A 19,823-nucleotide genomic window follows, 5' to 3' on the forward strand; every position below is an offset into this window, starting at 1 on the left:
TGCCCCCTCCAAATTTGAATTTTGTTATGTATTTTTAAATTTTTCATAAATTTTTAAAAAATTTCTATAGGTTTTTAACATTTTGCCCCCTTTTAGATTTATTTTTCATATATTTTCTAAGTTTGTCCCCTTTGGAACTTTTTTCTGATACCGCCTCTGCATCCATCCATTAGACTGGTATGTGCATTAGTATATATATAGGTATTTATAACATGGGAAAAAGCTGTATAAAGTATAAACAAAGAAAAAAGTGGTGATGAGAAAAGTGGACCTTGAGAATCTTTTAAAATGTGAACGAGTAAGATTTGTGTATTTAAGCTGTTGGTACATTCTTGGATTTCTAGCATCCACCCCCACCTCTTTTCTCTCTAGTAATACAATCCCCATTAAATTCTACCATCTAAAAGGAGTACATCTTGACATCTTGTTAATTAGTCTAACTTTAATAAGAACATCACTAATGAAAAAGTTTGATAAATTTTTTTCACTATTATATAAGGAAATTATTAATGTGCCTAAAATGTAGTTCTAAGGTTAAATCTATGGGTGTAAAGCTCTTACAAAAATTTTAATCTGTTGGTGTAAAGACTTTTATGTAATAATTTGTATAAATTTTCAAGTCCTTTAGAGGAGACAGACACTCGTTTTTAAGGGTGAGTAAAAACCGAAAATCGACAAAACTGACCCAAAAAACCGAAAACCAAAAGAAACCTATTGGTTTGGTTTTCGTTTTTTTTTAAAACGGGACGGATCGGTTCGGGTTTTGGTTTCATACATCAAAAAACCGATCAAAAACCGAACCCAACCGAACCAAAAATATTTTAGTGTATTTTATATTTTTATCATACTACATTTATATTTATTAGTTATAATTTGTAAATATGTTAATATATTTAAACTTTTTGTCTTTTTAGTGTACAAATCAATATAAAATGTATGTTTTAGATTGAAAACGTATAATAAAATTAATTCGTTTTATAAAAGTTATACCAATTTTAACACTTAAAAATATAACTAGTTAATAAAAATATCTCTATATTTTACTTTCTATATCACTTTTTTTTAATAATTGAAGTTAAATTTATACTGTAACATAATAAACAAAAAACATAATATATATATATATAACTGAAACAACAACCGAAACCGATCCAAACCCAACCGGAAAACCGAACCGAACAAAAACCGACTCTAATGGTTTTGGTTTTCTAAACACTGAATGGATCGGTTCAGGTTTCGATTTTAGACAAAAACGACTCAAACCGACCCATACTCACCCATACTCCTTAAATGTAAATAGAAATCCAAAACATTTCTAAACAACTAAAAGCCAAAGTAACAAGGAAAAAACACCAGAATCATTCATTCATCATTCATTCAATCAAATCAAGCTACAAATATACCAACAAACATGTTCAGCAATGCACTTGTCTAATCTTATGGGCTAGGAGAAGCATCCCCGCGTGCAGACACCTAGTAATTGCCGGGTTCACCACTTCTGCTTCGGCCTCTGCTACCACTGGGACTTCTTACGGGACCATGGCTAGGACTCCTTGACCCATCGTATGGTGGGGACCTTTCCTCCCTGGGGCTATGTCTCCGGCTCCTAGTTGGCCTATCATAAGATGGAGAACGGTCTCTTACAGGGGAATGCGAGTGTGATCTTTCACGCGAGTATGATCTTTCACGCGAATATGATCTTTCACGCCTGTACCGTCTGTCTCGAGGTGAAATAGACCTGCCCATCACACAGCAGATTTCAGGAACTTTCAACGAAACATACAAAAGCCTGTGTTGTTTGTAAAAAAGGGTTAGCAAATTTACCTCGAGTACTGCCTCCTCCTAGGTGGTGGAGAGTAATCACACCTGCCAGATGGCGACCTGGCATAGCGAGGAGGTTGAGATCGCAAATAACGTGGTGACCGAGAGTAACGAGATGGTGGTGACTGCCTACGGTCACTGAATCTGCTTCCACTCCTGCAATTATACATATAGATTGACACGAGAATACAACCATATGTAACCAACTTTTAAAATTTTGCAGCAAATATTTCATGTTTTCTCTAAAAGGCTATTATCAGCTCACACTAGCCACCCCAGTATCAGTTTGGTTATGTCAATACGATTACCAGCCAAAACCTTGCCGATGACTAAATGCCCTAAAAAATTCAAGCCACAACATACTCTTAAATGAAGAGTCAGCATGTTGAAGATATTACACACTTAAATATTGTGAATTAATTTACTTTTAAGTTTTCCTAAGAGCATTTAACAGTTCTGTCCTTTTAAAACTTTCAGGTAAGTTGTTGCCGGATATGACATGAATTCAACAAAACTGACACTTGTGTAGTTGTGTAGACGGAAATGCTCTTCTGAAATTTGAGTTGCTTAAGTGTACACTTAAAATAACGTGTTAAAACAGGTAAACTTACCTCCGCTCTCTTATTCTCATATCAGATGGTTTCTTCCTATTCTCTTCAGCAAAAACAACGGTCATTTGCCGGCCGAGAAGAATTTCACCATCCATCTGATATTTTGCTTCAGCAGCATCATTAGGGTCCACGAACTGAACAAAACCAAATCCCCGAGGTTCTCTGCACAAAAGGAATAAGAAAATGGTGCCAAATATTAGATAACGTCAAACACAAGTTGTCTTAGCCAAGGGTCATTTGTGGAACACAAAATTTATCAATAAAACCATTTTTAACACTTAAGAACCAACAATGTAGTTTTGCATAAGCCCGAGTTCCCAAACAGTGAAACAGGCCCTTGATAATTTCACCTTTCAGACAAGTTATTTCAGGTAATAAGGAATGCCATTATCATAAGCAGATAAAGACATAAGCAAGCGCATGGTAGCTGACCTTGCTGGTTAGTATAAATATGACTTGAAATTCTTCAAGACTTGAAATCTTCCAAACATATTCATAACTCACTTTTCTTCATATCTTCACTATATCATACACACCTTCAACAGAAATCTACTACTTGCCTCTTACTACTTCAATATATCAAAGAACCGTTAATATCTGGTTGGTGTCTTCAAGACTTTTACTTCTTCACTGTTCAATTCTCAAAGAGTTGTATTTAAATTTCCCAATTCCAAATGAAATAATATGGTATTATTAACAAGGGGAAAAAAAGATACTTTGACATCAACCTAATTGGATCAGATTTAAAGCTAATAACACTCGGCTAACAAAGCACAAACATTTTTAAAGCACCAATGAGAGTCAAAAAAAGGGAATTAAGCAAAAACAGTACAAGAGTAGAGAGTTAAAACATCAAAAATGAAACCTCCAATTCAGAAGACTTTGGAGGGTACTAGGATAACCTAGTCAATAACCAGTTGACAATTAAACTTATATCATAACCCGAACTCACTTAAAAACAATACCCAATCCCATCAAAGGCGGTGTAATCACATGAGCTCACTTACCCGCTAAAATAATCCCTTGGCAGATAAATGTCCTTTAGAGGACCAAATTGTCCAAACGGCCTCTGAAGATCTTCTGTCCTGCATTAATACACAGAATTTATAAATAGGTAACAAAATGCGTTAAACAATGTCAACAAAAAAATCATTTTTCCAAAGCAAATGACAAAATAAAAAATTAAAGAAACAAAAGGCAAGAGATAAGTTGATAATTACAGACCGACAATCATGGCGAAGATTACGAACTAAAAGACTAGTCGGGAGATCTGTTGCACGACTACCGTATCGACCCCTGGGACTAGGACTCCTGGCTCTTCTTCCATAACCCCTTGGTGGTGAAGGTGTGTAGCTCCTTCTACCCATTTTCAAACTCTCTGCAAGTATTATATACAATAGATAAGTACACGTAAAAAAAAACGCAGGTTTCTATTCACTACTTAAAACACCTACAAATATATATATATATATATATATCTCTATATATATACACACACACACTATTATATAGAAGAAGGTTATGGTGTGACGTGTTTTATTGTGCGAAGTGTTGATTTTCATCTTATACAACCTCCCCTCTTCTTCCACGCCACCACTCGCCTTCTTCCCCGGCCCGTCGGAAACTGTGATTGGTTGCGCCATTAAGATATTATAAAAGGGTAGTTGGTGGAGCAGGGTGATAGGACATAGGGGGTGATTGATGATGGGGTGATCTACCTAGCGCTCGGCAACTCAGCCGTCATAGCTCCGCCATTAGCCGCTGTGTCCACCATGGATGGAAGAACATACCGCTTAACTATCACTAACATACATCTTCCACTAAGTAATACTTAGCCGTGTGTTAGTACGTCTTAACTATTATTAAAAAAAACACTAATATGAATGAGACATGTCAGACATACAATATAGATAAAGAAAAGAAAATACTTAAATCGCACAGTAACGTATAACCTATTATATGAAAAGCAAAACTATTTCCCCGATTTACGAATAAGTAGAAAACCCTAATTAAATAAATTCAGCAAACAGTTAAAAAAAAAAAAAAAAACCTTACAAATTTAACGGTAAATCAAACGAAATCCTAACATGAAAGAAGCTAATTTACATGTGTATGTGTATCTTTATAGAGAAAAAATTGCAACATAATATAGTAATAGTAATAGTAATATAATATAAACAAGGAATAAAAGTGTGAAGTAGAGAAAAAAAAAAAAAAGAGTACCAGTCAGTCGGTATGGGTGAGAACGAAGACGACGACGACGAAAAATAAGAATTAGGGCAAAGTTTTTCAGTCGGGTGATGATTAATTGGGTTTTTATTTAAAGGGCAAACCTACCTTTTATACTTGTCTTCTGGTTGACCTTGTCCCTAGTCAACATCTACTTCCATTAAGTTTTAGGTTTTTTAATGTTTTTAAAAATATAACGTGGCTTATGTTTATATGTTTTTATTAGCGTTATAATGGTTAAAGCCTTCGTCTTACTTATCGGTCTTAATGTCTTTCGAGCAGGATGATAATTAAATTTTCAACGAACCAGAGAGAAAGAAAAACCTCCTATTAATCCGTCAAACGATACAATGATCAATAGAAGTAAATTTTGCCCCCTTAACAGAGACGGATCCAGGATTTTGGTGTGTAAGGGGCACGGGGAGAAAAAGTTGCAACATAAGTGGGATGCGTAACATGGCAAAACAAATCCATTTAAAATGGGTTGTACGTCTTATTATTCTAACTTTGTTTTTGTCATGATGACAATTGTTAGATGATTTTCACATATATCTTTCAATTTTCAGAAATAATTATATATTTTCCCAAAGTATGGTTTAGAAGCAATATATAGTTACCCAACACATTGTATTTCCCCGAACTCATAAATCAACAGTTTTGATATTAAGTATGAATAGACTTTCACAATTCATTAATTCTTCTCGTGTGATAGTTTTACAATACCATACGAAATTTAACATTCAAGACTTTTGTTATAAGATACATGTTTGATCATATCACATATTTTTGATTCATAGATTTTAAGTACGTCAATAAATAGCAAGTAAAAACATAGATCGAAATTCAAATTTCTTTTTTTTACAATCTAAAACTTACATGTAATCTTTATAAAATTAAGTATTAAAAAAACAAAAAATAAACGTAAAAAGAAAGTGAATCGTGGACATGCTATATATATATAGTCACACAATTTTTATGAACTAAATAAAAAAGAAAAACTTACTTTCCAAACAAATAAAAGAACACAACCATTACTCACAACAAAATAATAATAATAATAATAATAATAATAATAATAATAATAATAATAAAGGACATCTCTTTTCTCACCGTTCTTCAACCTTCATTGACTGTTTTTCACCTCTTATTTCAAAGTTATTGTTGCTTCTTCTCTTAATCTCATAACAACAAAATATCATTCTCATACATAACAATGGTTTTTCTTGGCTTCAATTAAAAGAATGAGGGCACGTCCAATTTGGGTTGAGGGCATTGTTATAGACAAACTAAAAATCCTATAAAAACCTTAATCTCTTACCATTACTCACAACAAAATCATCGAGGGCATTGCCCCCATAAGTTGTTAACTAGATCTGTCTTTGCCCTTCAGGATTTGAACTTGGGTCTCTCCAAGCACAAAACCCTTACTAAAAGAATTTCCGTGTAATCAGAGGCAGAAACAAAATTAAACGTATGATGTACACTTGTGTGATTTTGCACAACATGGTCGTTTATCATAATGGTCGTGCAATTACTTCTCTCGATTTGGAGTTAATTCCACCCAAGAGGCCAGCTCGTACTTGGGACCAACGAGTTGGAACACAGTTACGTATGATGGGGGAGTTACGTGATCGAGCGACTCACAACCGTCTTTGAGGCGCTCTAGTCGAACACATTTGGAACTTGCCGGAAAACCATCGTCAACATTGAAGTTTTTTTAAAATGATAATGTAAAACTTGTCATTATTTATTTAATTATTTATGTATCATGTTGTTTTTTAGATGTAATCAGTTTTAATTTTATTAATGTAATATTTTTATTTAATAAAAATAGGTTTATTTTATTTTAAGATAAATATAAATAAATAAAAGTTGTGGAAAAGATGTGAAAAAAGTAAGGTTGATAGTGAGTGAGGAAGGGGTGATTTAAGAGAAAGAAAAACTGACGTGACAATGTGAAAAAGAGAAGATAGCGTCTTGGGTTGGCATAGGCACAAGTGATAATGAAGAAATATTAAGGTTGGGCCTCATCGTTGTAAACTTGTAATTATATAAAGTATTCCTTTTGCAAAAGTATAAACGTCTTTTTTTTTCTTAATAGAACAATCATAGAGCTTATTCTATCATAGTATTCCTTTTGCAAGTCTGTAACTTTTCCAACCGTGTAAGGTAGCACAAATTAGCAATAACCGTCATGTTGTTTTGCTAAAAATCAATTGCGAGGGGGGTTTGTTGATGGTGAAGGAATTGTCACTGATCTATTATATTAAGCCATCTAACTGATCGCGCAAACACAGTGTTTCCATATACTAACACATAAAGAAGGAATTACTGTAATTTCTTCTTTATAAAGTATAAGTTTCGATTTAATTTCTTGTTGTCTATATACACCAATTAAATGTAATTTATTTTACAGATTATATATTGAACCTTTTTTGTGTCTCATTTTTGAAAGAATAGTTACAAACAAATTATTGAAATGGAGGCACAATGGCTATTCACCCAGTTGCTCAAAACAAATGGCCAACAAAGTCCTACCTACTTTGCCCATTTTAGTCTCCTCCTCACCTTTAGCCTAGTCATGGATCACTTCAAGTTTGAAGAGCTCCAACAAACCAGGACATTTTCCTAAACAGTCAACAATATGTTCTGTACATCTTTTTCATACCATCCATGATCATGCACAGAAACACGCATCTCCCAATTTATGTGCTTTTATAATTATTAATTCACCTGCAAAAACATATGAAAGTTGCTCTTAAAAAACTAGACTGTTAATTTTATTCCAAATAATATCTCGTTATTCACTCCTCTACGTCTTAACTAGGAAATGACAGTGTCTTGAAATATGACATAATGTTCCAACATTCAGCAAATTAATCTACTTCATAGCCAATCAGTGAGTAGATATGGTGAAAAAATGAATCCCTTTACATTAAGGCACCTAGATATGTTTGACTTATTAGATATATATTGAAATTTTGATGCCCACCAGTTCTAATCGACAGAAAATTAAAGTAAGAAATCACATAATTTTATCCTATCATTCTCATTTGAAATTAGTGATTGAATGATTTATAAGCATAAGTAAGAGAGTAATATGATCTTACAATGAGCTATGCTAGATGAAATTTTGAAACCTATTGCCATTCGGTACTAGTCATAACTGTCACGGCTTCTTCTCAATGCTTTCTTCTGCGAAAGGACCTTCTTATTCTGAAGCCTTTTGTGCTCTGCTGCAGCAGCTCTGTGTAGCAAAAGAATACTATATTATCGATATTGATGTTGTTTACAACATGGAAGAAAATAAAAATACAGCAACGGGGTTGGCAGAAAAGAAAGGCTTACAATTTAGTGATTTTCTTTACTTGTTCTTCTGATGGAGGTGGTGGGACATATGAAGCAGCCTCAATGATAGCCTAACACATTCATTTCATTAAAATCATCAAATGCAAAGATATATAACAATGGTGAAACTATACCTGTATTTTCTCCAGGGCATCCTCAATGTTACCCCTGAAGATACAAAATTTCAAGCATATAACATGGTTTTGCAACACAATAATGAAAAAATAAAAAAGTGAATGAACAGTGGATAGAATTTAACTTCTGTGTTCTGGTCTTTGTGGAGGATATCACAAGCTCACCATCTTTATTGATTCGATTCTTTTCCTGATCAAATAGCTTAAGATTATCTTAAAATGAGCATGATTACAGATTTACAGAATCCAAAAGTAGGAAAGTGGTAGTGAGTTAACCATCTGTAGGATTTTGTCTCTAACTCTCTGACTTAGCCAATGTGCTGCCTGGACATTAAATCTCATATCCACCTTAGTGTTAACTGCAAACAAAGTGGAGACAGTAAATCTTGGATACAATAAGAAGAAAAATTTGAAGTAAAATATATCAAACCTTTGTTCACATTTTGACCACCAGGTCCGCCACTCCTAGCAAAGCTCACAGTAACCTGATCTAAATCACAAAATAGAACTCATTAGGAAATAATTGCATCTAGAGCCAAAAAAATAAATTGAGCATTATATCAACTCGTATTCCATGTGTGTCAATATGAAAACATTTACTTCAAGTATAGAACTAACTTTGTATATTACATGTCCATAAAACTCATTATGTATGATAAATCCTCTTCCAACTACCTTACACACTCTAGATTGATCTTCTAAATTCTGCCCATCCAATAAATCAATTGTGATAAAAGAACAAAATAAAAAAGAGCTTGCTAAACAGCCAGTGCATAAATAATAACTATAGTCAATACCAGTGCCGCCAATGTTAGATAAACAATCTGGAGCAAACCACGAATATTAGAGAAGAAGATGATTAGCCTAACACTATAAAAGAAGATAATCAATACCAAGTTATACTTTTGCACAAACAAAAAAGTCCTTCCGCTACCCCTGGAGGGCCTATAGCTATGGGTCAGCTTCCATCCGTGTAGGCAGGGCATTAAAAAGTCTCAGGGACCAACAAGGCTACGATCCGACACAAAGCAGTGCTTTAAAGGACAAGATATGGAATTTATGTGTTGATGGACTTCCCTTTGAGGTAAAAAGCGATCTAGCAGTGCTTCTATGGTACTGCTAGAATATACTATAGACATGTCTTTTGGTTAAAGATGCCCGTCAATGTATCAGCAAATGTTTCATCATAGATCTGGCAGTTATACAGCCATACATGTTTAACTTCATTCATTTACTTGGGAAGAACATGTAGCATAAAATCGATACTTATGCATTAATTTTAACATATTGCATATAGATAGAATGATCTCCTGGAACTTAGAGTAGTCTGACAATTCGGAACAAGTTAGTACATCCTTTTGTAGGAAACTATATTCTAGTAATGACCTATAGACGCCTAACAGTCCCTCTCTTAGAGCTTTAACTCAAACGCCCGCACTTATCCAACTGAAGCAGTCATTTTTGGAGGGTTTTATATATCTATGGGTGATGGCCATTAACGAGTTTCAGTTTAGGGATTTACATAAATTAAAAATACTAATAATAATAATAATCTAATATTAGGTGGTATAAAATGCAAAATACATAAAGTACTGGATGTGGAAATCACCTAAGGTAACTTTAGGAATGGGTTCATTGGCTCCAGCAGACCTTTCTATGGCTTCGCGCATTTGCTGTTGAACCTGTGACAGCCGCGTCGACGCCTTCTTATTTCCTCCTCCGTTGGAATCTGAAGCCGCTGCGCATCGAAAGGGACTGTAGCTGATTGGACGGCGGGGTGAAAGAAAGAGAACCCCCCTTGGGGCGTTCCAAAGGAGTGTCCCGGGTGATGGCCATCGGAATATTCCCATCCTTAACACCCCCATCATTCCAGCCGCCATTACCCCTGCCATTCACTATTACCTTTTATTATTATTATTATTTGGCTTTCTCTGTTCCAAACTACTCCAGATGCTACTAATATATACGAGTATATCTGTAAACTAAATAGGGAAATATAAGAAAAATGCACCTTAACTAAATTCCTTCCTCCAATAAAGGAACACAACTTATTAATTCTATTTATATGATGCCAAAGGCTTTTAATTTTGCTAATGCTTCTTTTGTTAAAAAAGAAATTATTGCTTATCTTACATTAGTTTAAAAATCATTAAGGTGTATGTTTGGATTGGTTTATGTTAGGTTGTAAATTTATCTAAAAAACCTTCTCATAATTTATAATTTTTAAGAACATAGTTTAAAAGAATACTAATCACATATCTGCGTAATATGGTGATGATGGTGGTGGTGGCGGCGATAGTGGCGGCAATGGTAACAAATATGGTTATTAATGTAAAAGTAATTGATATAAAAGAATGTAGTTTGGTTATTTTAGAGGTTGAGAGATACATATTATAAATAATTTTTATTAAAAATATTATATGTATAATAGATGAAGATATTCAAATTAGTTAATAAAGAAGAAATATAGTTTGGGTAGATCAAGGGTTTTTCTTTTTAGAAAATAGAAATGATCAAATGTTTTATAAGGTAGTTAAGATAAGATCATTAATCAAAATGAGCTAACTAAAGCATTCACAATAATAATAATAATAATAATAATAATAACTTATACTGTTATATAGCAAATATATATATATATACTACTATATAAAAGTTATATAAAAAATAAACAAATTGATATGAAATATTTTTTTTAACAAAAACTAATTATAATATCATAATATAAATAATTAAAATTAATAATTAAAAACATGAGAAAAAAAGAAAAAAAAAAGTAATTTGATTACATTCTCATCATTCTTCACCATTTTGGGAGGAATCATGAGAATGAAAATGATTTCCCCTTCTACCTCTTCAATTCCATTCTCTTGTGTAACCAAACAAGGGAAGTGATTCTCATTTCATTTCCACATTTCCATTCCACCCTACCAAACACCCCTTTATTTCCCTCCTAAACTCATACTTCATTCTCTTGTATAACCAAACAAGGGAAGTGATTCTCATTTCATTTCCACCTTCCTACCAAACACCCCCTTATTCCCCTCCTAAACTCATACTCCATGATCTCTATATATTGAGACATATGTTGTAATGGAGAAACACACATTCTATTGTTCTAATACATTCATTTTTTTCCTCCTCTAACATTTTTTCTCCTAATTTATCTATCTATTATGTTGTATGTTGATTATTGTAGCAATTGTTATTGATCCAAGATCAAGATTTATAACATATACGGAGTATTTTGTTTTGTCACTTTATAAATCGACTACCTTAACTTGTTAAAATAAATTTTAATTCCAATGAAAAGAGAAGTTTGATTTGGAAGAAGCTTTATGCTAAAAAAATTAACAATTTCCAACCTATTCATTAAATAAGTCATCCAATCTAATAGAATCAATTTAGTCGCTAAAAATATATATATATAGAATTAATTTATTCTAAATGTTTCTTTAAAAAAAAAACTTTTCACCAACCAATATTTAAAACGCATTAAACTTGAAAGTGAACCTAACACTTAAATTAGTTTCGGCTAATTGTTTGAAAAGTATTCCAGCTTTAACACTTTTGTTTTTGTGAGGCCCCAACAAAAAAAAAGTTTTATTCGAGGGCTTGAAACTGGATAAAATTGCTTTAGTGGGACTTCGTACAGGTAGCCATGGATATTCGATATCATTTATTAACAAACATCCAATTCCACATACATATTTCATGTCATTTATACAAAACACTATAATTATATACGTGAGTTAGTACCCGCGCGTTGCGGCGGTGAAATGGTGGGGGTGATAGGTCATAAAGTGTGATAGGTCATAGAGTGTGATAGCCAAATGTCTTAGCCGTACGAGTTTCGACCTCGGATTTAAAAATTCGTCGAAAGTATATCGAATAACATCTCTGATGAAAAAGCATGAAATTTTAATAATACCCATATAATTTTTATAATTTATCGATATACGGTTTCTGAGATAAAAGATTTTGAATGAATTGAAGTAATAAATGATTTATGGAGGAGAGAGAAAAAAATAATTGGTTGAGATTTAAAGAGAAAGAAAGGGTATTATAGTTATTTTAGGTAAATAAATATAGAATAGATAGGGGGCATTTTGGGAAAGTAAATGTTGAAACTTAAAATTTAGACAGGAGAAATTTGCTTTATAATATAGTATAGACATACTCTGTAGACATCATCAACATTTGTTTCTTTTTTTGTTAAAAGTCATTCTAGAATTTCATTTAGGGGTTAGCTAATATGTTGTTAACAGCATTTAGTTGGTTGTTGTTGTCCTCACATCTAGGGAGGATGATTATTTATTTATCATGTGGAAAATTCAGGGGGAGGTGTTTGTGAGAATAATAGAAATGATGTTAACAACATTTTATATTTTCCCTTTCATTTATTACCAAAATCAGCTAGCTGCTGACATACAAATATAAACCAATCCATCCACCATGTTAAAAAACTAGCCCATGAAAGCTTTAAAGAAAAAAATGTAAGAGAAAAAACTAGACTACAACTCCAGGCCATTCTAGTAAACATTATCGGAGAAAAAAAGAAAAAAATTTTTCAAATCTCATCATCCAACATCATTAGTATACAACCGCAAAAAAACCAGATCTGAACTAGTATAAGCCAAGAACCACCACCACCCACCACCCGTGCCACTGCCACCATGACCCGCCACCGGTGTCACCGTCACCACCACCACCGGCGGTTTCCTTTATTGTTTATAAATCAACTCAAACCTAAAATCTAAAAGTTAATACTTTTATCGACATTAGATTGATGTTGAGGGAAAAGAATGTCCGGTGAAGAAATCCCAAGATTTAACGGATTAGATGATGTTGATGGTGATTGGCATGTTTCGTATTGAAAATGCAGAAATGGAAATAACGAGTTGTGTAAAAGAGATGAAAATGGAATCAATGATTTGTATGGATGAATTTTAGTGTACTGGGTTTGTTTTTATTTTGGGTTATATATGTTTAAATAAAATCCACATGGAAAGGGAATGACACATGATGTAATAGAAACAAGGATAAACTGGTTGGTTACTGGACACATCAGCAAAAAATGGTCGTGGTCTCATTAAAGCAATTTTATCCGGTTGCACGCCCTCAAATAGAACTTTTTTTGTTGGAGTCTCATAAAAACAAAAGTGTTAAAGTTGAAGTAATTTTCAAATAATTATCTTTAAAATAAAATAAGCTCAAAAAGTTACAAGAAACAATATCTACCCTAAACTATTTTGTGAGGTCGTGAATTATAGTTCGAGTTTCGCATACTGTTTAATTGAATGTCATTCTCGGATGTCGAATACTTATTAGTAACTCATTGTTGAAAATATTAAATAAACTCATAACCAAAAAGTATTAAAATTATTCATACTAGTCTTAATTTTTGAAGGTAAACATTGACAACAACGACAATAGTATACAATTTTTTATCAAAAAGACAATATGAAAAAGTAAGATGCAAACAGTTTTATATTTATCAAAAGATAAAAAAAATCGGCCAAAAAAGTAAACACTGATTAAGAAAATATTTTCTTCTAAATTTATAATCTATTCATGTGATTTAAAGGTTGGCCCAAAAGTGTATATATGTAATCTGGAGAAGTTAGGGATTAAATCCGTAATTTCATATAAACCACACGGAGTTAATTTTAAAAGGAAAAAGTATAAAAGTGAAATCCTCCACATTGGCTCTGATTCTGGTATTTTAATTTTCATTTCAGGCAGTGAATGTTAGAAAAATATCAACCGAAACGCACTGGAAAATCGTACCCAGGTACCCCTTCACTATTATTACTGTATTATATCTCTATCATTAATTATTTGTATGTAATGTAATGATCTCACTTTTTAAAATTTTTAAATTATCATCATCATTAGGGTTTCTATCTTATTTAAGAGTATCTATTAATTAATAATAGGTGAACATTCATTTTTTATAAAACTCAATTGCATACTCAGCATTGTGTTGTTATTTTTATTTTAGGGTTTATTGTCATTATAGTTCAGTTTTAAAATTCAAAGGATGGAAGAGCAGTTTGTACTGAGAGTGCCACCATCCGTGGCGGAGCGAATAGAACGCCTGCTTAACGAAACCGGTTCCGATGACAAGTCCCTTGATTTATCATTCTCTGGTAACATTCCCTACATATACCTTTACTTACACATTGTATCTATAATAAATTTATTAAGTTTGCACATTCAATTTATTCGGTTTGCATACTGCAGAGGATGGGAGGAGTGGCTCTTTTGTTATAGGCAACGATAGTTTTCCGGCTTCCCTTTTGGACCTTCCTACTATTTTGGAATCATACAAAACTTATGATGACAATAATCTTATCAAGACAACCGATGTTGGCCAAGTAGGCAATGATTTTCGCTTATATCTATACATTGTTTCACATGAATGTTTTTGTTTCGTTTTCTGATGAATGTATCGTTAATGTCGTAGATGATTATGGTTAGAGAAGAGGGTGATATTGGTCCGGATGTGGTGGAGTATCGTCATGGTCTTACCCCACCAATGAAAGATGCTCGAAGGCGGAGATTTCGCAGGGAGCCTGATCTAAATGTGTGATTTTATTTTTAATTTCTTTTGAACATTTTTGTACTTTAAAGTTCATTCTATATTGATATTGGTACTCATGTTTTCAATGCAGCCTGAACTTGTTGAACGAGTTGAGAAAGATCTGCTTAACATCATGAATGGTGGAACTGCTGAAAATATTGATATCCTTTCTCTAGTGTCGGATTTACTTGCTGTTAATCATACTACATTTCAACAATACGCATGGTAGTGAAATGCTTTTCGTGTCTCTTTACTACTTTAGTCTCAATTACCTATCCAAAAATTCATTGCAGAATTTCTAGAATTATTGAGGTGCAAAATCCTTAAAAAGATGGTTTATAATATATATCCTATTTGTACCATAAATTCCTTGACATGAGGTTTCACATGTGGATATGACCGAGCAAGATGAAGTTGGTGATGAGAGTGCTCGTAACACTATGAAGCAAGCAGCACCACCACCTGCAGCAAACCCAGATGTTTCAGAGGCTGTCACAAATGCTGGGGAACCTGAGAGAAGTGATTCTGATGAATCTGATTATTCAATTTGATTTGTGCATATTGCTTAGAGCAACAGATAAATACAGCTTAAAATCCGGTATGCTCATCGTTGTAATATGCTAACAATTTTTCCCCTGTCTTTAGCATCCCTTGGTAGATGCAAACTCTGGTCAAGTATATTCAATGATTTTTGACAACTTATATGGGTAGTAATTAAATTTTTTCAGTTATATACTTTTTATACTAGCACCATTTTAGAGGGCCATGGAGGAGTATCTAGTACAGAAATATAGTCTAATGTTTAGGTTATTTACATAGCAAGTGTATTCTTTTAGTTTGATGTTTTCTCCTTAATTTCCACTTGTTGGTACTTGGTAGTGATATGGTTAATTAGAAAGTTGTTGGAGGCCATCTGCCCTAGATATTGGAGAAGCTGTAGTGAACGGGAGATGATAGGCAACATACAACTAATAGTAATAGGACATGAATGGATTTATTGACAATAATGAAAATACGAATGAAATGCTCGATCTTCCTGCTTAACCCTAGATACTGTTAGAGTTAGCCTCTCTACAATGATGCTCAGTTTAGCCCTGTATCAATGATATTAAATATAATCCTTTTTTGTGGTGTTGTTTTGTCATGAAGACAATTTTGTTAACTATTCTACTCTTTGAAACCGGCAATGCCTATTTTTATTGCCTGTTAGTTATCCCCAATTCTAATTTCTAACTAATTACAGTTTACAGTATTACATCGCTGGGTATTGTCAAGACTTGGTACTATACCCCATTTACCCCTTTTTTTCTGTTCTAAAAAATAGTAACATGATGTTCTGTATCTTCTAGATTAATTTCCGTGTCTGGGTTGGTGCCTAAGTAAGAAATGTATCATGAAATCTGCCATTAAGATCTTATATGCGAGTTGATAATTATATAAAATGAGGCCCGTTTCTTAATACTTTAGGGAAGTTACGATCTAGCATTTTTTAAGATTAACATACCCAGTTATGCAGCCCATAGTATGGACTATAGAATATAGACCCCCAATTAGATTCTTGGGCTAGCCCACAGTTGGACATTCATGTTGGACCTGATAAATTAATACCAATGTGCTTCTCTATGGTTTGAACAATGCATAATCTTGAACCTTTTGTCACACTCTTTGACAGTTTAACATATTGCTCGATTGCATGTTGGAATGACCGTGACCTATTTATTTGATTATTTTTAATTTTATATTAACTGTTTAATCTTTTGTCTGAAGATCATGTAATTCATTATGCTATATCAAGATACTGAACATGGTAGTTAGACATTGTTCGTATATGTGTAGATATTCAAACACGTAGCAGACAATCACAACGCTAATAGCGAGGATGAAAACGTATCGCCAAAAGAGGTCATAGCATAGACAACTTTATTTATTGTTCTTCTTTTCCAAAACAGTTAGCTAGTCTACATCAAATATTTCAAAGAGTCGACATATTGCAACAATTATCTCGTATTGGGGTTGGGAACAGCTTCTGGTTGAATGAGGATGACAGCCTAAGATTAGGTGTAGTCCATAGTGTTTATTGCTTCAGCATACATGCCTTAAATAATGTTCTAACAACCCAAAGATCGCTGTACTGTCGTGTTATCTTTTAACCCCATGTGGTATTGAAGTCGCTAGTTTTGACTAGAGTTGTTAGAAGATGATCTGTATGATCTGTGTTGAACCCGCCACACATTCATGCACGCTTCAGAATCGTATACATACACTAATACATGTATACATGCCACTTGAAATCTAGACAACGTTGAATGATTTTCTAGTCCTTAAGCGTTTGTTTGTAAAGTTGTCGATTAGACTTATTAGTTAGGTTTGACTAATAGGCATCAGTATGTAGGAATCATGAAGTTAAAGTTGTTTAAGAGCATCTATAGGCTAATAGGCCATTGTATTTGTGTTATTAAATATGGGTGTTTGATGCATATGGTGTGTATATTTTAATGTGCATGAAGCATGCTTAGAGCCAAAATTGCACATTGAGAATCAATATGGTGATTTGTGATTCACATGATAAAGGTCTATAGGCCACCATGTATACGAGCTATTTTTGACCCATAGAACAATAGTCAATGCAAAACCACACCAAATGGCTGTAAAGGTCTTTTCTGTCTCACCCACCCTATACAAGCAGTACTAATTGTAATGGGGCAATGTACAATTCATTACAGCATGATAGTCAATACATAGATTTACATTCTTAAAGTTATATTAGGGTCTGGAAAGTCAACACCTTGATATAATTTCTTTTGGAAAGTTATGGTGCAATTTGGTGAATGGGGTTTAAACTTGGTATGTATTTAATCCTTGGAGTTGACTTTTGTGGCAAATACCATTATAAAATGCATGATTAAGCTTTAGTTATATATATTACAAATGAGGATCAGGATATACCAACTCAATTATTTGATAATTTAAACTTTGTGACAAATCCCTTTAACTTGACACTTTGTCTTATTTGATTCAACTTGATCTTTGTTTAGGATGTTAATGATCATTTGGTAGGACTCGTCATGAATTTGTATTTACTTACTGTTTTATACATATTATCATGTTGTAGAGAGACCAGGGAAATTACTCGCTGAAAGGATGAACTTGTGTTGCCTTGTTTATCCACAAATTTCATGTCAATAACTATTTATTTAGGTAGCGTAAGATTGGTAGAAAACAATGCAGATGTAGAATCTCATATGTTGATTAATCGAATAGTAGAATCTGAAGGGAATGACATATTTCATTATACGAATAATGTTGATTTTTGTCATTATGATACGACGATGGATAGTTGTAAGTTAAGAAGTCAAAATCGAAGAGCAATGGAAAAGTCAACAGGGAGAGAAAGATGAATTTTGGTAAACCATTAAGGGGGGAGGGAGGGGCGTCGAGCTCCCGTGCGAGATGAAGAGGGTTGCAGCGAGTTGGGGGAGCTTTGGGGTGCCACGAACGCGAGCTGCATGCGAGATGGTGGGAGCAAGCTCTAAGCTCGCGGAGGGATGGAGAGAACTAGCAGTTGGTAGGGACCAAATGTGTAACTATTCAAAAGTGGGCTTTTGTTTTAATGGAGATCTTGTTTTTTAAAATGGAGAGGTGGTATCGTACGTTTTTTTTTAAATTTAATTTTAATAGTATTTTACATTTTAAACCCTCTACTTTATAACTTTATATATACATTTTAAATTTATACTTTTACAAATAACAAAATACTAGTTTATAACTTTACAAAATACTTAGTTATGAAATGTTTATCAGTATTTTAATACATTTTTTATTTTAGAAATTTAATATTATTATGGTTTTACTAAAATAATTAAATATGTTATATATTAATATAAAAGTTTGATGTGATGTAGTTATTATTACATGATCATAGAAATAAAAAACAACATTGCATGATCAGAGAAATAAAATACAACGTTACATGATCTTAAAAATTTAAATTCAAATGTAATGATATTTTTTATTATAATGGTCAAATTCAAAAAAACGACAAAATAAGATTCAAATTGAAAATCAAAAAGTGAAAAGGATTAGTTGTGTAAAGTTTATTATGTTAAAGATAAATTATGAAAATTTGAAGAAAAAAAAAAGGTCGGAAGTGATGGTTGCCACTAAAAAATGTTAAAAAAGGTTGAAAAAAAAGTTGAGAAGTTAAAATTAAATAGAGTAAATTGATTGGATAAATTTGAGGGATGGGGGAGATGAGTCCTCCGACCCTCCCCCTAAGGAAATACAAATATTTAGTAAACAAGATAAATCCTAATTACTTAATGCAACCATTGAGTTGACAAATATCTATACATTTGAAAGAATCAACATCTCGTAGTCACTAGATGTGTATATGTTGAATTCCTCGTGAATTTCTGGCTAAGATACATTCTACCACTACTACTATTCTAAGTCCAAGTATCCTTGTAAATTACTCGTCGAAGTAAATCAAACACTGACAGGTCAATGGGTCTCCCTCCCTCCCTAATGTAGATAGATATATTTTCTTTTTATATGTGTGGACCCTGTTTATATCAAACCGAGATGGCCATAAGTAAATGCCAGTATGTATGCCTCACCTAATTGCCCATAAATCGTCGGTGTCCTGGCCGGTCAAAAACGTAACCAACAAGTGTATACTTGGACTAAGTGGGTGTGTATGTCTATTTCATTGGAAAGGAATTCAAAAGGTAAATCATTGAAAAGATTTGGATTTTTCGATATATTTATTCGTTTAGTTTTATCTGTGAATATTAATGTATTATATTTTTGTGAGTCACTTATCTGGGACTAACTCCACTACCATACAGACTTTGCTTGATAAAGCTTTATTTAAAGAAAATTGACATAACTCTCATAAATTGTTTACACATATCAAGATTTAAAATAGGTGATTGTTTAGTAAGTTATGGTATTAAATTGTGATCGGGAACATGCCGCCTTTGAGGTGCGTGAGGTGTTCGATCGTACGCGGCCTACTATGTTATGGTGTCAAAATTTTATATTAAAATTTTAAGGGTGTTTGGTTGGAAAGAATTTCATGAAATTTATTGGAAT

The 19,823-nt window shown here is 33.1% G+C and overlaps 3 protein-coding genes across 4 annotated transcripts; 1 reads left to right on the plus strand and 2 right to left on the minus strand.

Moving 5' to 3' along the window:
• Positions 1 to 1,293: 1,293 nt before the first annotated feature.
• On the minus strand, positions 1,294 to 4,753 carry LOC122610051 (serine/arginine-rich SC35-like splicing factor SCL33). The gene is made up of 6 exons (XM_043783038.1): positions 4,656 to 4,753; positions 3,657 to 3,810; positions 3,440 to 3,517; positions 2,433 to 2,594; positions 1,825 to 1,977; positions 1,294 to 1,738 (listed from the first exon to the last, which is right to left on the minus strand). The coding sequence occupies exons 2-6, from the start codon at positions 3,797 to 3,799 to the stop codon at positions 1,474 to 1,476; spliced, it is 801 nt and encodes a 266-aa protein (XP_043638973.1). The 5' UTR covers positions 3,800 to 3,810; positions 4,656 to 4,753; the 3' UTR covers positions 1,294 to 1,473.
• A 2,267-nt stretch (positions 4,754 to 7,020) lies between these two features.
• LOC122608593 (peptidyl-tRNA hydrolase ICT1, mitochondrial) lies at positions 7,021 to 10,059 on the minus strand. The gene is made up of 8 exons (XM_043781692.1): positions 9,753 to 10,059; positions 8,574 to 8,633; positions 8,420 to 8,502; positions 8,269 to 8,333; positions 8,144 to 8,177; positions 8,010 to 8,080; positions 7,772 to 7,908; positions 7,021 to 7,394 (listed from the first exon to the last, which is right to left on the minus strand). The coding sequence occupies exons 1-7, from the start codon at positions 10,033 to 10,035 to the stop codon at positions 7,818 to 7,820; spliced, it is 687 nt and encodes a 228-aa protein (XP_043637627.1). The 5' UTR covers positions 10,036 to 10,059; the 3' UTR covers positions 7,021 to 7,394; positions 7,772 to 7,817.
• Positions 10,060 to 13,836: 3,777 nt separating this feature from the next.
• LOC122585330 (transcription initiation factor TFIID subunit 7-like) lies at positions 13,837 to 16,706 on the plus strand. Of its 2 annotated transcripts, XM_043757461.1 has the most exons (7): positions 13,837 to 13,937; positions 14,148 to 14,295; positions 14,390 to 14,523; positions 14,613 to 14,732; positions 14,821 to 14,890; positions 15,117 to 15,327; positions 16,566 to 16,706. In XM_043757461.1, exons 2-6 carry the CDS (start codon positions 14,187 to 14,189, stop codon positions 15,278 to 15,280), a joined length of 597 nt encoding a protein of 198 aa, XP_043613396.1. In that variant the 5' UTR covers positions 13,837 to 13,937; positions 14,148 to 14,186; the 3' UTR covers positions 15,281 to 15,327; positions 16,566 to 16,706. The 2 variants fall into 2 exon arrangements, with proteins under 2 accessions (XP_043613396.1, XP_043613395.1); XM_043757460.1 differs by lacking the exon at positions 16,566 to 16,706 and having other exon boundaries at positions 15,117 to 15,431.
• Positions 16,707 to 19,823: the final 3,117 nt, after the last annotated feature.

The sequence above is a fragment of the Erigeron canadensis genome, chromosome 1, assembly GCF_010389155.1.
Source record: "Erigeron canadensis isolate Cc75 chromosome 1, C_canadensis_v1, whole genome shotgun sequence".
NCBI lineage: Eukaryota > Viridiplantae > Streptophyta > Magnoliopsida > Asterales > Asteraceae > Erigeron > Erigeron canadensis.

Bases quoted from the DNA above. Each gene is read 5' to 3' on its own strand.
- LOC122610051 (XM_043783038.1), bottom strand. From the start codon at position 3,799: ATGGGTAGAAGGAGCTACACACCTTCACCACCAAGGGGTTATGGAAGA. The intron at 3,518-3,656 runs GTCTGTAATTAT...GTATTAATGCAG, and splicing joins AATCTTCGCCATGATTGTCG to GACAGAAGATCTTCAGAGGC. The intron at 2,595-3,439 runs GTAAGTGAGCTC...CCTTTTGTGCAG, and splicing joins CCAAGGGATTATTTTAGCGG to AGAACCTCGGGGATTTGGTT.
- LOC122608593 (XM_043781692.1), bottom strand. From the start codon at position 10,035: ATGGCAGGGGTAATGGCGGCTGGAATGATGGGGGTGTTAAGGATGGGA. The intron at 8,334-8,419 runs GTTAACTCACTA...CTATTTGATCAG, and splicing joins GAGACAAAATCCTACAGATG to GAAAAGAATCGAATCAATAA. The intron at 8,178-8,268 runs GTTAAATTCTAT...TTGTATCTTCAG, and splicing joins ACAAAGACCAGAACACAGAA to GGGTAACATTGAGGATGCCC.
- LOC122585330 (XM_043757461.1), top strand. From the start codon at position 14,187: ATGGAAGAGCAGTTTGTACTGAGAGTGCCACCATCCGTGGCGGAGCGA. The intron at 14,296-14,389 runs GTAACATTCCCT...TGCATACTGCAG, and splicing joins CCTTGATTTATCATTCTCTG to AGGATGGGAGGAGTGGCTCT. The intron at 14,524-14,612 runs GTAGGCAATGAT...TTAATGTCGTAG, and splicing joins AGACAACCGATGTTGGCCAA to ATGATTATGGTTAGAGAAGA.